This window comes from Lycium ferocissimum, chromosome 3 (genome assembly GCF_029784015.1).
Source record: "Lycium ferocissimum isolate CSIRO_LF1 chromosome 3, AGI_CSIRO_Lferr_CH_V1, whole genome shotgun sequence".
In the NCBI taxonomy this organism is placed as follows: Eukaryota; Viridiplantae; Streptophyta; class Magnoliopsida; order Solanales; family Solanaceae; genus Lycium; species Lycium ferocissimum.
The window spans coordinates 6,885,116-6,901,245 of NC_081344.1; the positions used below are offsets into that span (position 1 = coordinate 6,885,116).

General features: G+C 34.0%; 2 protein-coding genes across 3 annotated transcripts; one reads left to right on the forward strand and one right to left on the reverse strand.

The window, feature by feature from the left end:
• Positions 1–43: 43 nt before the first annotated feature.
• On the reverse strand, positions 44–5,087 carry LOC132049500 (uncharacterized). Its single transcript, XM_059440329.1, has 5 exons — positions 4,712–5,087; positions 2,496–2,596; positions 2,037–2,147; positions 1,852–1,953; positions 44–412 (listed from the first exon to the last, which is right to left on the reverse strand). The coding sequence occupies exons 1-5, from the start codon at positions 4,911–4,913 to the stop codon at positions 242–244; spliced, it is 687 nt and encodes a 228-aa protein (XP_059296312.1). The 5' UTR covers positions 4,914–5,087; the 3' UTR covers positions 44–241.
• A 7,207-nt stretch (positions 5,088–12,294) lies between these two features.
• Positions 12,295–15,379, forward strand: LOC132049501 (heavy metal-associated isoprenylated plant protein 6-like). 2 transcript variants are annotated; one of them, XM_059440330.1, is made up of 4 exons: positions 12,295–12,341; positions 12,454–12,568; positions 13,288–13,541; positions 14,203–15,379. In XM_059440330.1, exons 1-4 carry the CDS (start codon positions 12,333–12,335, stop codon positions 14,869–14,871), a joined length of 1,047 nt encoding a protein of 348 aa, XP_059296313.1. In that variant the 5' UTR covers positions 12,295–12,332; the 3' UTR covers positions 14,872–15,379. The 2 variants fall into 2 exon arrangements, with proteins under 2 accessions (XP_059296313.1, XP_059296315.1); XM_059440332.1 differs by having other exon boundaries at positions 12,307–12,336.
• Positions 15,380–16,130: the final 751 nt, after the last annotated feature.

Consider the following 16,130-nt stretch of genomic DNA (forward strand, 5'->3'; position numbering starts at 1 on the left):
TTGACGGAAATATGTGAACTGGCATTCACGAACATGTCAGATATACAAAGTAATTCAACTTAAATTTTTATTGACAGGTAATTTGTCATCTTGGGGTGGCCACTTTACAATTCAGAATGATGGATGCATTCTTTGAACATCTAGAGTACACAGGTTAAGCTAAATATTCCAATTTTGTACAGAAGAATAACAACAATATTTACAAATGCACAAACAAAGGCCATGGAGCTTAGTTATTTATCTACAGGAAGTCCCATCGCCAGTAAACTTTATCTACAATGCCTCCACCATTTCGAACTGCAAGGTGGATTGTTTCAGACGCAGGAGGAACTCCCCAAAGTAGCGGCACTGCAACAGTCATGGTTAGCTTTTCCTGCAAATTGTCCTTGCTGGCTTTCTCTGCCGAGACAATCTGTAAGATAATTTGAAGAGCCATAATAAATAAGTGATGAGTTCTCTGATAAAGAGAGGGTGATCCATGAAGGAACATACAGCAGTTAAAAGTACATACTTTGACATGATGATAAGAAAGAGCAATTTTGTGTATGTAACTTTTGTGTCTTAATACAGAGACTTGAAATGAAATTTCATATTGAACAATCAAAGAGGTAACCAGCAAGAACCTAAACCTAACCAACCAAATGTCAAAACAGCTTTATTCTCCACCCCAGAATCAACATAAGGATCCAGAGTCATAAGCCTGGCTTCTCGAACCAAGAGACTATGTCAAGAGGGTGAAAACCTAGAAGACACTACCTTTACTTATTATACGCAAACTATATGCAAAGGAGGAGAAGAGCAAAGGACCAGATCTCAACAGACAGCCTAAATTAGTTATCAAAGCGGCATAATCCAACTAGCAAAAGAACAAAAAAGATCAAGAAGCTGCGAAAGCATCTTCCTAGGATTTCTTTGTGTAGCCTAGAAGCGATGACACAGTTTGTGGACCAAGAAACTGTCCTACGGAGCTACTGCCAAAAAATCCTATGGCACTTATTTTAGTTACCTCAACGTGTGTCTATTGCAGGGTGGAGGTGAGTCTTGTGATTAGCTTATAGGAATGTCTTAAATAAGGCTTATACTTCCTTCTGTTTCAAGAATTACCTAGGTTGATAACTTAACCAATATTAATGCTTTTATGATAGGTTACAGCAGTATGAGAATAAACTTTAGTGGTTATCCAGAAGAAAGAAGCACATAGGTCGATCTTAATAGCTTCTTTTTTCCCTCTATCTTTTTTTGGTTGTTTGATATCCTTATGTGGACTTCCTCATGAGTTGTGCCAAAAGAAATTTTAGATATGATGACCAATTGAATTTTCTCTGTTTGGAAATATTCCCATTAGTTCCTTGGAATTATGTCACCCAACAAAATGCAACTCACTACGACATTCTGAGCTATCATTTAAGTAAATAAAGCCACTAACTTCATTAAGTAACACCATAGCTGAAACTTACGAGTAGAGTTAGATTACTCCACGTCTCTTGTTTAAAAAAATCTCATTAGGAAGGGCTCTCCACTATAAAATGGATTCGTCAACTCAACCAGATACGAAAAGAATGACTTATGAGTCCTACTGATGAACAAAATAGAACTATAGTTTCTGACTTGGGGTACTTGATTGCTAATGATATTTGAGCCCAAACTAAGTTATTGTAAAGCCATCAACAGGACTATAGGTCAAGATGTACAAAATCAGGCAGATAAATAGATCTTACGAGATGATCAGAAATGAAATGGATTTCACAAAGAAAAAGAGCAAGGCAGGCTCGGGCTTATCATGCAACAGCAATTAAAAAGGTCCATGAAAGGATCAGAACCAAAAAGGACAGGTAATATAAGTGGATATACCTCCCCACCGTGCTCCAGAACAGTGTCCTCCACAACGTCACTCAACATCTCTATAGAACGGCAAAAACCAATTATGCATAGTTTCCTGCCCATGTCAAGGCCCTGGAAAATTTACCAATTCCAATTCCCATTAAGATGAAATGAAACCTTGAACATTAGAAGTCGACAAGTAGCAGAAGCTTTACATTAGTCGCTGCGATGTCAAAGAGAGCACCCAAACAGAGGCTTTGATTTGGATCCATGTAACTGCTCTCACGAAATCGTCTCGGAGACACTTTCAATTTTCCCTGCTTCTTCTGCATTTCAAAGTAAAACATCAGACATGATGTGCATAATCAATTGCAAAAGCATAGATGACGTATGGGAAGAGGAGAGCAAGGAGAATGCCAAGAAGATATTATGCAACGTGTCTTATAAACAACTACAAAGTGCAGAATTGATCAATTTTTACCAGTATATTGTATATCTTCCAAACTAGAATAAACTAGTACACCTACAGTGTTTAGAGATTCAATGAATGAGCTATATTCGCTACAAGAAAATAGAGGAACGAATATCCATTTACGCCTTTTTGCTCAATATGGCTAACTGAAACATGGGCAGAACTAATGTTTCCTCCCAAAATGGGGGGAAAACAAGCATACATCAAACGAAGACATTTGTCGCTTGACCATGTTGCCCCCAATTTGAAAGAGTCCATCAGCAGTGAACAGTGTGATTTTCTCCTCCTGTACCCACTGCACGGCTGCAAATAGCAGGGAAAACTTCAAAAATCAAATAGTTAAATTCGAAAAAAGAAGAAGTTAACTCAACTATGACAACCAAGCGACTATAAAAGCGAAGACATATCCTGGTTAAATGATGAAGATGAACTATATCTATATAAAATGGGGAGGAAGAGAAATTTAAAAAGAAATAAATGCCTGTAAAATATCAAACCAATAATTAACCTTTCATTCAAGTCTATGGGAGGGGACATTTGGAGTCAGAAGTATGCATTGTACGTGAGGGAATGTACATCTTTTCAGTGTTTAATTTTGTGCTACTTAATTTACCAGAGAGGGAGGGAGAGAAGATTCATCAAATATTCGGACCTGCCAAAGAACAAGAAACTTGCAAACAAACCAATGAAAGCATGGTTGATGTTTCAGGACAGTGTTGGAGTTGCTGGACCAAATGTGACATGATACGCATGAAACTTTTCTGTCTCTAACCAACCGTAACAGAGACTCCTCACCTATTCTCTCTCATCAGACACAAAAACAATAAAAAATGGCCTGTATTAAATAAAAAACCAATCCTCGAGGTCTGACGTGTGAGGTCCAATTTTGAAGCATTCTAGAAGCTTATTATATATATGCTAAGCATCAAACTTGAAGGCGCTCCAAATTTTGCAAAGCTTCTCTGTCTCCTACAATTAGCTATGCAATTCTTGGCTGACAAAATAACTTTTTTTTTTTCCCAATAGGAATTCCATTACCAAAATTTAGGTTATCACTGTGTAAAATGGTGTGCCCAAAAAAGTCTTGATAAGATGCAAATAACAGCATCAACCACAGTATCCTTGCCTCGAAACTGTATTAGGATTTTCTGAATATGAAACCTGATTAAAATGTTTAACAAATTGTTTGTTCAACTTAACACGCAATGCATTGGACGTAAGAATTTTTTGAGAGTCATTCTCGAAGCATTTCAAACTAAGCTCCACTTTAGCTTCCTCCCCATAAGGGTGTAGTGTCACAAACATTTCAAATCTGTATAAAACATCTATTGACATACTGGTGCTTCATGGTCACAAAATTAAAAGCCGTAAAAGAATTACAGATAACACAACTTTTCAATGAACTATCCTTTCGCAGAAGTGAATTGAACCTGAAACCAAATATGGCCTCTTTTTAAGCAGAATATCAATTGACTTTAATCTTGAGGTGGAGCACCTTGAACAATAATCAAAGGAATCCAACATTAACTGACAAGGAAACTACGACAAGTACAATCCTTCCTAATATAAAAGAGCAACACTACTTCCAGACAAAACGTCTTAATACACACACACACACACGTGTGCATATAAACTAAACTACACAACAGGAAAACCATCAAGATAGACAAAGATAGAATGCTTAGTAAAATGTAAAAGGCAAACTAACATAAAGAATGAACATTCAGCATTTAATTTGTATGAATGCCTAAATAAGCGCCTCTTCCGCATTACTGGAAACAGGAGCTAAATTCACCACATAGATCAAAACAAAATCCCGATCGTACGATCAATTAAGCCTTAAATTTTTTGAAATCAACCTCCTTTATCAATTGTTTTTTAAATCTACCAATATATGCTAATCATCTGAGATCAAGCTCAATCATTGTTGCTACATTTAAGTTCCGATGTTTGATAGTCTCTTACTCTCATTTATAAGTGTGAGATCTAACGATTCTCTAGTGGTGAAGCCTAATTTGCCATTAAATGTAAATTATTTAGTACTCCCTCTGAATCAAAAAGAATGTCCACTCAGCCTTTATTTCTTGGTTCAAAAAGTGTATCCACTTATCAAATCATGAAAGAATTAACCTTACTTTTACAGATTTACCCTTATTGAGTGTTAAATGACCAAATCTCAATAGGGGCATTTTAGTCAAATGGCTGAGCGGACACTTTTTTTTTTTTTACCTGGAGGAGGTATTAAAATAAAATTAGACTTGATTGAAAAGCTTCGACTATCATCCGAGGCTAAATTGAACAGTAAAGAAGAAACATCTCAAACATTAATAAGCAAAAAGGAAAAAAGAAAAAAAGAAAAAGTACTTTTTGACTTTTGAATTTTAAAATAAAAGTATGAGGAGAGATTAAGGAACATACAAGGATCATTGGAGCAAGAAGATTCCCAAGGATACGGTCCAAGTGCATCATCCCCAAGGAAACCACCTGAACCGGACGATTTCACAATGAACCGGACCGGCGATCGAGTCGGAAAAACCGGCAGTTTACGGAAAAACAAACGGGAAGAAGACGGTGGAATGGAAGAGAAAACGGAGAAACAAACGGTAGAGATCTCCGGCATTGTTTTGAGGGATCGAAAAGGGAAATGATCGGAATTAATCGGAGAAAAGTAACAAGAGAAAAGAAAAAAGGGTAAAATGTGGAGAAAAGGAAAGTAGATTTTTTTTTTTTTCCTTTGCTAAGAATGGAGAAAATTTTGACGCCACAGGAATTGAGGATGACACGTGGATAGGAAGACGGTTTAATCAAGTTTAGGCGGTGGTTAATTAGGAGAGTGAACCGGGTTTGAAAGTTTGTAAAAACAAAAACCGGGTTTGAAACGGTTGGTCCTAGTGCCTTAGTCCTTACCATGAAGGAAGACATTTTTATCAGATGTCCTCAAAGGAGACGTAAGTGTTTACCCGAAAATCGATACAGTTGAATTTGTATATGTGGTCAAGAACACGTGGATCAACACGATCAAAATAATGAGATAATATGTAAGATTAAGCAAGATAATTATGAAGAAAGCTAAACGAATTTAAAGTAATAGCCTGAGTCTTGACGAAATGATGAGCTAGAATATCCAAAAGAAGCTATACGTCAAAGCCTTCTCGTGAACAATCAGGACCAAGAATAAAGAAATCGTTTTAAGAGTATTTGTTTTCTATTAGATTTCAAATGCCTCTTACAATGAAATGGTAAAGCTCTATTTATAATTGAGCTATAGGGTACAAGTTTCATGATCGTGCCCTTTTTACTACCAATACTAATGCTATGACAATTAATGGTAATAAAGGGTATTAATGCACATTTAAGATTCGAGGAAGAGTTGGGATTTCTTGTAACGGTTGTGCATTGAATGACATTTGACCGGTGAGTTGGCATGCTTCTCCGGGCCCTTTATAGTTTCTGTCTCCGGTAGCGGTTACCAAATTACTTCTCCGGAGCGGCGTATGCTTTCCCGGAGCCCCTCGCTTGCTGACTTGAATCAAGCCTGTCACCATCGCAATGCATCATCTTTTGATACGTCTACTTGGTGTCTACATATTTTGCCGTTTACAATAAGAAAATATCATATTTAAGGAGGTTTTTGAAAAACTTTTGCAAGTTCTATTTTGGAAGAATTAAAGAACATTTTTTTGTGCGGATTGCCCTTCAAAGGCATCGTTCTTTAATTTTTGGCCCTCAAATAGTCAAATTGGTGGTCTTTAATTATTGTCCTTCGCCTAATATCCCGAGGTTCTGGGTTCGAATGCCAAACCTTTACTACGAAACTAAAAAATCACAAGGCTTAGTTTTTTTTTTTTACTACGAAACCTCGGCGGGCGGAAATTTATGTTCAACCCCAAACCTCATGATATTAGGAGAAGGATAAAAATTAAAGACCACCAATTTGGGGGCCAAAAATTAAAGACCAGTGCCTTTGAAGGATAATCGTGCAAATGACCCATTAAAGAACAATAGTATTGCTTAAGAAAAGATGGTGTTTGGATAAGGCTTTTTCTTTTTTCTTTTTGGAGTTTCACTAAGCCGTTTGTACAAAATATAAAGAGATTGCCGTAATTCTAGCCCAAGAAATTGTCTTTTCTAACAAGAAAAGACACGTTTCCTCTTTGCTTTGATTCCCTAATTGAGATACCTCTTATGTTAAAGCACACTACTAAAACCCATTGTAAGTAACTCTTACACTAAATAGTATAGCTGAAGACAATAAGTGAAACTAAGCAATTCTTGTTCTTGTTAAGGAAAGTAAGCAATTCTCCAAGTTTACCTTTGCTCTTATAGTTAATTTCTTCTTCTTTTTGTTCCGAGCTCTTATAGTTATTTCCATTTTTCTTCTTGTTTTTCTTTTCCTTTTCAATTTGAGTTGACTGAAGGATTATACTGTACTGAAAAATAACACTAGGTGATCGGACATTTTGCATCAAACACTGGAAGATAGAATATCGTCATACATGGTTCATTTCTTCCCACCATTCGATTCAACAATACTCGTGGTATCTAAATCAAGTGAGGCCTTCAACATATCATGTCCAGTCCAGTAAGTGCATATAACACAAATAGAGAAATCGGAATGTTAACGATAATAGAGTTCGCCTTATAAACGAGATGCCAATTTCTTTTAAACGTAACGAAAAGGAAAATGTATATAAACTGAATATGAGTAATGTTTTGAAACTGCATTGGAAAGTACAGAAACTAGGGGTCTGTTCGGAAAGCCACCTGGTAATTGGAATTGGTGTAATTACTGGGGTAGTAATTACACAGCCTAGTAATTACACAGTATTGTAATTACAACGACCTGTTTGTTTGTCGTCACGTAATTACAGTGTAATTACAAACGTACTGTTTGATTGCACAAGTGTAATTACACAGTTAGTTTAATTAATAAATAAATTTAATTTTTAAAAAATATGTGCGTTTATAAATGATATTAAATTAGGTATTTAACAACACATTGTTTCTTGAAAATATAGTAATTAATAACCATATATTTGTAACTAATATTGTAAAAATAATTGATATATATATTTCAAATTAATAGTATTTTAGTTTTAATTCATTATAAAAATTAAAAGCTCACCTTTTTTTGGTGAGAACATCATAGACTGGATGTTTGACAGATAAATTAATATTTATATATATAATGCCTTAATATTATTCAAATGTTTGACAACAAAAATCTATCAGCTGTAAGTAATAAATAAACAAGATCCAATGAGAAATAACAAGTCAATAATACTAAAGCGAATAAATTAAAATAGCAAATATAACCTAAATTCAAAATCCAAAAAAAAAAAAAAAAAAAGAAAGTTTAACATAATACTGATATGTCAAATTCCAACATTATATAAGTAAGTTCGAACGTAACTTAAATAAATATAATTCAAAAGAAAAGGAAAATAAAGTCTATAACCTCATTAACAACAAAATTCTATTTTAATAAAATCACTCACTATGCTATAGTCTGTTCATGACTCATTCTTCCTAAATATTAAGAGCGGTAGTTTAAGAAATTAGAATAATAACATAGTTATGCTAAATGAATAATAAGAAAATAAAAAAATACAAGCAATTACATGAAATCAAGAAGTAAATGTTAGGAATGAAAATAAAGGAAATGAATGGTAAATATATAAAAAGAAAAATATGTTTTAAAAATAAGAGTAATTAAAAAGAAAAAAGAAATAAAAATAATAGAAATAAAAATAAATTAAAAAGGAAAAGAAATTAAAATAAAAACAAAAAAAGAAAGAAACTAAAATGTAACCTTGTAATTAGATGGTGTAATTACACCCAATTCTCAACCCCCTCTTGATAATTGGAGAGTGTAATTACACCCTCTCAGTTACACTCAATTACCACATAACCAAATAATTATTTGGTCAGACAAACTGTGTAATTACATCCAATTACACCTAATTCCAATTGCCTGGGTGACTTTCCAAACAGGCCCTAAGAGAACCAATATTGAAAAGTTCATAGTGGAATGAGACAAGACCTTTTGTTAGATTAAGAGAACCATTATTGAAAAGTTCATCAGTGGAATGAGACAAGACCTTTTTTAATGCTAATTTCTTCCCTTTAAAATATAAGCATTTCTGCTGTCAACCCAAAATTGTTGAGGGAGGAAGAAGCTAAACATTAAGACGTACAAGAAACAAAATGTTGGGCATTAGGGGGAATCATGAAAATACCGTAAAATGGCCAACCAAGGCAGTCATATTAAGTAGGCGTTTGGCCATAGATACCAAAAACAAATTCTTTTTTTTTGGAATTTTTGAAGTTGGAGTTGTGTGTTTAATACATAGTAAAATTGTAGTTTTTGGTGAAATATAGTTATAAAAAAAGTGAAAGAAGTGAATTTTTTTTTTAAAAACATTTTTAATTTTTGATCATTAAATACAACTTCAAGTTGTATTCGAATATTTATAGCAACATCAAAGTTCCATAATAAAAAAGTTTCTCTCTCCAATTACTCCAAAAAATAATTTTTAACTTTTAACAAAATTTAGTTATATTGTAAAAATATACATGGAATACAATAAAATATGGTTGATTGTTTCCTTACGGAAGCCATCAAAACATTTAGAGAACTCTATCAGTGATTTTTAGTATCCAGGAGCTACATAGACAGTAACTGAGAAGGGGACGATCAACTTATTGACATTAGCTTCGGACCATTATCTGGCATACCCATTCCAGCTTCCAATTTAGCATCCAGTTACGTTGTGTGTGTGGTGCCGGAAGATATTTCCGATAGAAAAGCATTCTCAAAATATATAAGCACATTTGAAAGCTTGGCCAAAGAAGCGATATATTAATATCATAAAAGGTAACATGGATGTTTTTTTTTGCTTTTGTGGATGCGCGCAATAAAGGGCGGAGCCAGCATTGTGGTTATGCCTTCAATAGAACCCTTAGCTTAGGCTTAAATATGAACTTGGGTTAAAAAGGATATATAATATAAACAAATAATCTATTCAAAACTCAACATCAAAAAATAAAAAAAAAAATGATTCATACCAAGAAAATAAAAACCCTGACTCCGCGTCTGAAGCGGAATCTTTACGAAAGAAAACGCCTTCAATGAAGTTTCTCAATCTTCTCTCTCAATTACTCTCCATCTTCTCATGATTTGAGTAATAACTTTAATCACACGTCTAAATGAATGAAACGAAGATTCTTTCCTCACAGGGGGGCCTATCTTGCTAATTACTAACTCAAAAATATCCTACTACGACAATAACCACTACTCGGCTACAATTCCTTTATGGAAGCCCCCTATGAAATGCCAGAGAAGTCACAAGTATTCTCAAACTTCGTTTTCAACACATCCCTACATTTTTATCAGTAATTTTAACTCTCAATTAGTTCTTGTTACCGTACATGACGATCTTGACATCATTAATTGATGTGCATGTAGATATTAGGCGTTTTAGTAGATTTGTAATTTCACGCGTCATTTACGTGTCGAATTACATGGAAAAGAATGCATGTCACAAAGATTATATTCCGTTTGCTGAATTGAAGACCAGACAAATAAGATACACAAGTGTAACAAAAATGTATTTATGTTGACAAAGACTAGAACGGAAGGCAAATTTACATGTAAATTGATAGTTGAGGGACAGTTTTGAACTTGTTTCGTATATATTTAACCTACAATTACGTACAAACCAAATATTACGTTTGGTCTAATCTAAAACGTAACACAATTTCTCCACGGATATGATTGAAATTTAACTTATTATTCATGTAGCGTGACAATGGAAAGAAATGTAAATAGCATCTTTTTATGCTAACAAAGATATTTTGGTAATTCATCTGGGTGTGTTAATAGCTACTATATTCAAAATATATCATTCATAAAAAATTTAACAAAGTATGTAAACTAAAAATAGTACTCCATCAAGCTTTGTAAGTCCAGTAAAATTATATTTGTCAACAATTGAATAACACATGTGAATTTTTTCAATCCGATAAACTTATGAACAACGCAAAATTTGTCCATCCGGCAAAATTTATAAATAATTTGTACAAAATTATGACCGTATGACATAACTAAAGAAGACAAGATTTGCCCATCCAACAATATTTTTGAACAATTTAATAGAGATAGAATAAAGATTATACTATCAAAACATTTAGAAAACTCTATCAGTGATTTTAGGTATCCAGGTTCAAGTTGTGCACAGTAACTGAGAAGGGACGATCAACTTATTGACATTAGACTTCTTATTATCTGGCAATACCCATTAATGGCCAATTTAGCATCCACAATTTTTTTTTTTTTTTAGAATAAAGATTATACTATAGTTATGTACTCACCGACAAAACTTACGAAAGCCTAATTTTTCATTCTTTCAATATGTAACAACTAGTTATTTTGACACGAATTTCTTAAACAAGGATAAAAGTTAAAGAACAGCCTAAAAAAAATCGTGTTTGGGTAAAACTCCCTGCACTTGTACATAAATTTACACTTAACTGTAGTTAATTGGTTGATCTAACAGAGAAAAGGATAAAATAGTCCCTTAACTATGATAGTAGGTTCAAAATAGTCCCTTAACTATGCAGAAAAAATGATTTTGGTCCTTTAGTTTGCCAAGAAACATAAATGGTCCCTTTAATTATGAGAGTAAGTGAAAATAGTCCCTTAAGTATGCACTTAACGGTTTTGGTCCTTCTCCAATGAAGTTTCTCGACAAAATATTCTCTAACTCTCCATCTTCTCATGATTTGACGAGAACTTTAATGAAAAAAAGGAAAAAAATTAGCGAGAACTTGCTAATTACTAACTCAAATAACTCGGACAAAACCGAAGGACGTTAGTCCTTTATGGAAGCCCTATGAAATGCCAGAGAAGTACGTATTTCAAACTTCGTTAAAATAGTGACGATCTTGACATCATTAATTGATGTGACTTTGTTTTATTTAAATTTAGAGGAAGTCCATTCGCTAAGTAAAATACACTGTCACAAAGATTAGAGAAAATATATACTGTCAAAAATAGTGATTCTTTTGAAAAAAAATAGTTTAAGCGCATTTTACATGTAAAAATAGTTGAGGACTTCCGTTGTTTTCATATATTTAACCACAATAAAAAAAAAATGTCACTCGATTTTATCCATCGATTTCGTATGATCGTTTTTTAACTTATTTTCATGTAGGTACAATGTGACAAAATAGCATTTTTTATGCTTTATTTCTATTTATTTGTAATTTTATTTAGCCGACGGATTCGGTTTTAATCAAAGTATGTAAACAAAAAAATAGTACTCCATCGGTCTTTGTGTTTCGAGACACCACTTTCTCAATAACACATGCGAATTTTTTTCTAAACCGAATGTCCAAAATTTGTCCATCCCAAAATTTATAAATAATTTTAATAATGTAACAGCCCATCCAACAAACTATTTTTAACCAACACTCATGTTATCCATTTTTGTTAACTTATGGCAAACTTAAAGGACCAAAACCGTTAAATCCCCGCACATAGTTAAGGGACTGTTATTTTTTTTTTTTTTTTTATTTTTATTTTTAGTAAGATTATACTGTTTATAGTTAACTCACCGTCAAAACTTATGAAAGGACCAAAACTGTAGTTATTTTGACACGAATTTCTTAAACAAGGATAGTTAAGGGACTATTTTGAACCTACTATCATAGTTAAGGGACTATTTTTGTCCTTTTCTCATCTAATACATACGCGTCTAATTCACACACATCAACAAGGAAAAGTGAGTCGTTTTCCTATAGTGTGTGGCAGAAAGCGGTTTCGTAGGAAATTAAAAATATTTGTCCTAAACTTGAAAAAACATAGAAACTATGTCACCGTACTAGGAAACTCAACTAAACCCAATTTTCTATATATTCTCTGCTTTGTCTCTGTTTTTTCTCTCTACAAACTATTCAATTAATTTCCTTCATATAACCAAAACAAGAACTCCAATTTTCCTTAATTCAGTCTCTAACAATTCTCCAATTTCTTCAAATGGGTGAGGTAAATTCATTAACTCTAATTCTTCTTCAATTCAAATTTCCCTGTTTCAATTTTCATTGTTCATCGTACTTAATTATATGTTTTTTTTTGTTTGTTAATTTTTGGGTTACAGAAAAAGGAAAACATCAAAGCAAAAGATGAAGGCATCGCTACTATTCTGTTAAAGCTTGATTTGCATTGTGAAGGTTGTGCCAAGAAAGTCAAACGTTCTGTTCGTCACTTTGAAGGTAATTAATTAAGTAGATAAAACATTATGTGATTTAATTACATTAGTTAATCTGATGCGAGTAATTCAGGAACCCTGTTTCGAGATCTTCAGAGAACAGTAGAGGATTGTGACTTTGCTTAGTATTTAATTAAGGTCTCGTTTGGCCATCAAAATTGTGAAATTTGATGGAGTTCTGTTTGACCATGAATAAAAATTGGAGTTGTTTTTGAATTTTTGTTAGTAATTTTAGTAGGCGCTTGGCCATGAAAACTAAATATTTTTCACTTTATTTGGAATTTTGATGTTGGACTTTGAAGATGGAGTTGTGTTTGATTATAGTTTTTGCAAAGAATATTTGATTGTTTGAATATACTGAAAGTGAAAAAAAGTGAATGTATGATGTTAGGTGTTTTCAAATTCCAAATACAACTTCAAGTTGTCTATGAAATTTTCATGGTCAAACACTGACTTTCAAATAAAGTGAAAAAAAATTCGGAGAAGAGTGAATAATTCCCATGGCCAAACGGATAAGAATTTCAAAATTCCGGAATTTTCCAGAATTTTATGGCCAAACATGATTTCTGGAATTCTAACCCTGGGAAAAAGTAAAAAAATATTCATGGCCAAACGGCCACTTAACTATACTGATATTGATATATTTGAAATTGTGAGGCACATGGCTTAATGCGCAACTGAATTGTGGGCAAATTGGTAAACTTATTTTAATTTTGAATGAAGGTGTGGAAGAGGTGAAAGCGGATTACAGTACTGGAAAATTGATGGTGAAAGGGAATGTGGACCCCTTATGGCTACGAGAGAGGGTAGAAATCAAGACAAAGAAAGAAGTGCAACTCATCTCTGATCAGCCCAAAAAGGGCAGTGGCGGTGGCGGTGGCGGTGGAGATAGCAGGGGCGGAGGAGATACAAAATCCGATGAGAAGGTTGAGAAAAAGGCAGAGGAGAAGATGCCTGAGGATGAAAAGCCCAAAAAGGTAATTTACTTTTCTATCATACAGTTCATAGTGTTCTGCATATTTGATTAACATAGGAGGTAGTAATTGCTGTTTGATTTTTTATATTTAATTGAATTTGTTCTTAGTATTCCCCGTCCCAAAATGCTTATCATGTTTCATTTATCGAGAATCTAACTACATTAACTTTGACTAATATTTTAACATCACGATACGGGAAGAATGACAACTTATAGTTCTTTTCATATAGTTTTCAAATATCAAAATTTTAATTGAGTTAATCTAATCTAATTTAGCTTTGAATATTAGTCAAATTGACTCTCGAGAAGTACAACAGTGATAGGTATTTGGGACGGAGGGAGTACATTACTTTCTTTTTTGCTTATCAAGTGTTAATTTACGAATCTTTGAAGCTAAATTCAATTAGATCAACTTAATATTTTAAAATTAAAATTTGGATATACATATGCGAAAGTCACTATAAGTTGCAAATCTTCTCTTGTCAATGCGATGAAGAAATATATTTTAAATGTTGATCAAAGTTCACATAATGTGAATTTCGAGAAGCGAAAAATGTTGCATAAATTGAGATGGAAGAGTAGAGGTTTTTAGGATGGACAACTATTTATGTTAATTTCTCATATTTTTCCTTTCTGTATTTTTGTTCTTGGTGGTTGTTTAGGCTCAATTCAACACAGAGGTAACGAAGGTTCGGCTGCACTGTGATTCCGGGCCTGCCCTAAAAGTGAAACGATTTATAAAGGAACTAACACCATACTTGAAAGATAAATTGAATCGGACCGTAGATGTTCCCCCAAAGAAAGACGATGGATCAGGTGGCGACTATAACAAGAAGGAGAAAGAACTTGCCAGTGGCGGCAAAAAGAAAGATGGTGGAGGTGACAACAGGAAGAAGGAGAAAGAAGCTAGCATTGGTGGCGGTGGCAGCAAAAAGAAAGATGGTGAATCTCCGGTGGCGCCAAGTAAAAGTACAGAGCCAAAAGAGCGAAAGGCAGAGGTGATGAACAAAATGGAATACGATGGTTACAATAATCCAAATACGTATTATGCAATGCCACCTAGGTACAATCAAAATTACTACAATCAAGATTATGGCGTGGCAATGCACAATCATGGTTATGGTCATACTGGCTATGTGCCACCACAACATGATCATGGTTATGGTCATACTGGCTATGTGCCACCGCCACACGATCATGGTTATGGTCATCGTGGCTATGTGCCACCACCACACGATCATGGTTATGGTCATACAGGCTATGTGCCACCACCATACTCTGCGCCTCAATTTTTCAGCGATGAAAATCCTAATGCTTGTTCCGTCATGTGACAAGATTACCATCCAGCACCTTGTTGATGGGAAGACCAGTTCAGCTAAAATGTAAATACATCACTAGCTATATATATATATGGAGTTCATACACAAAATCATACATACGGGATCATAGTTTTTGTTTAGGAATTGACAGGTTTTAGAGAATCAGTGAAAGGGCAGGCTTCAGTTTAATCTTCACAGAGTTCGCAGAGGAGTAGAGAAGACTTGTAGTCTGTGTTTGTGGCAATTGTATTCATTGGATTCTTGACCATACAACTACTCTTAGGACAATTTTCTGAGGTTGGTGTATTTCTTCGTTTAGGCTTGTTATTCTTTCTAGTTCTTGATAATATAATTCAATTCTTTTGTGAAAATTGTTTAACTCCGTGTATCTTTCGTGTTCTTTTGGTACCATTATTTGTCCCACCTAAACATAAGCATCGACGTTTTATCCAAAGGAGAACGAGAGACCACTTGGCGCACGCAGATTTCTTTTGATAAATTACAATAATACTGGTATTTGTACGTCTTAATTCTAAATTTTAAATTGTGTTAGTTTTTTTCACAAAAGGATATGAGAATATGGTTTTTGGCCACATCTTACTTGTGCGGCTTTGGCAGTTGAGAATTGGGTAACTACCATCTTAATCAAATAGACCACCGAAAAAAAAAAAATTGGTGGCGCTCAAATTAATCATAGCTTGGAATTAATAGCTCTCAGTTTCAACATTTCAAATTCCAAATAACGTGATACTTGGGTTGGTTAGTTAAAGTAGTAGCGTATGTTTTTATTGAAACATCATAATTGAAGTGAAACAGTATTCAGAGCCTCAAAAGAGTGGTAAATCATTTGTGTAATTACGTACCATAGCATTAAACCAATTCACTTTTGGTAATTGTCTAGACTAGATCCGATGTCTTTGCCAAGAAGTTTATTCGAACCATGTCCACTTATTATTGTACGAGTTTATCTACTTTTTAACAATTATAAGTATCTACTAACAGCTAGCGTGGAAATGTGTTACACGTTTCACTGTAATGTGGTCTCTGTCAACATCCACAAAAAGTTAAAAAATCGTCAGATATAAGTGATGTGCATTTTCACCGTGATGGCATGAGTCATTTGACTTTGCTTCAACGATTCACGTTTGATTCTTTGAATAGGTTGCTGGCTGCATGTGTTTGGCGCTTTTTTCACTTGAGTGTTGTCAACATCTCACACGTTTGTCTCACAAATATATGAACGGATCGAAATAATATGGCGTCATGCAGAA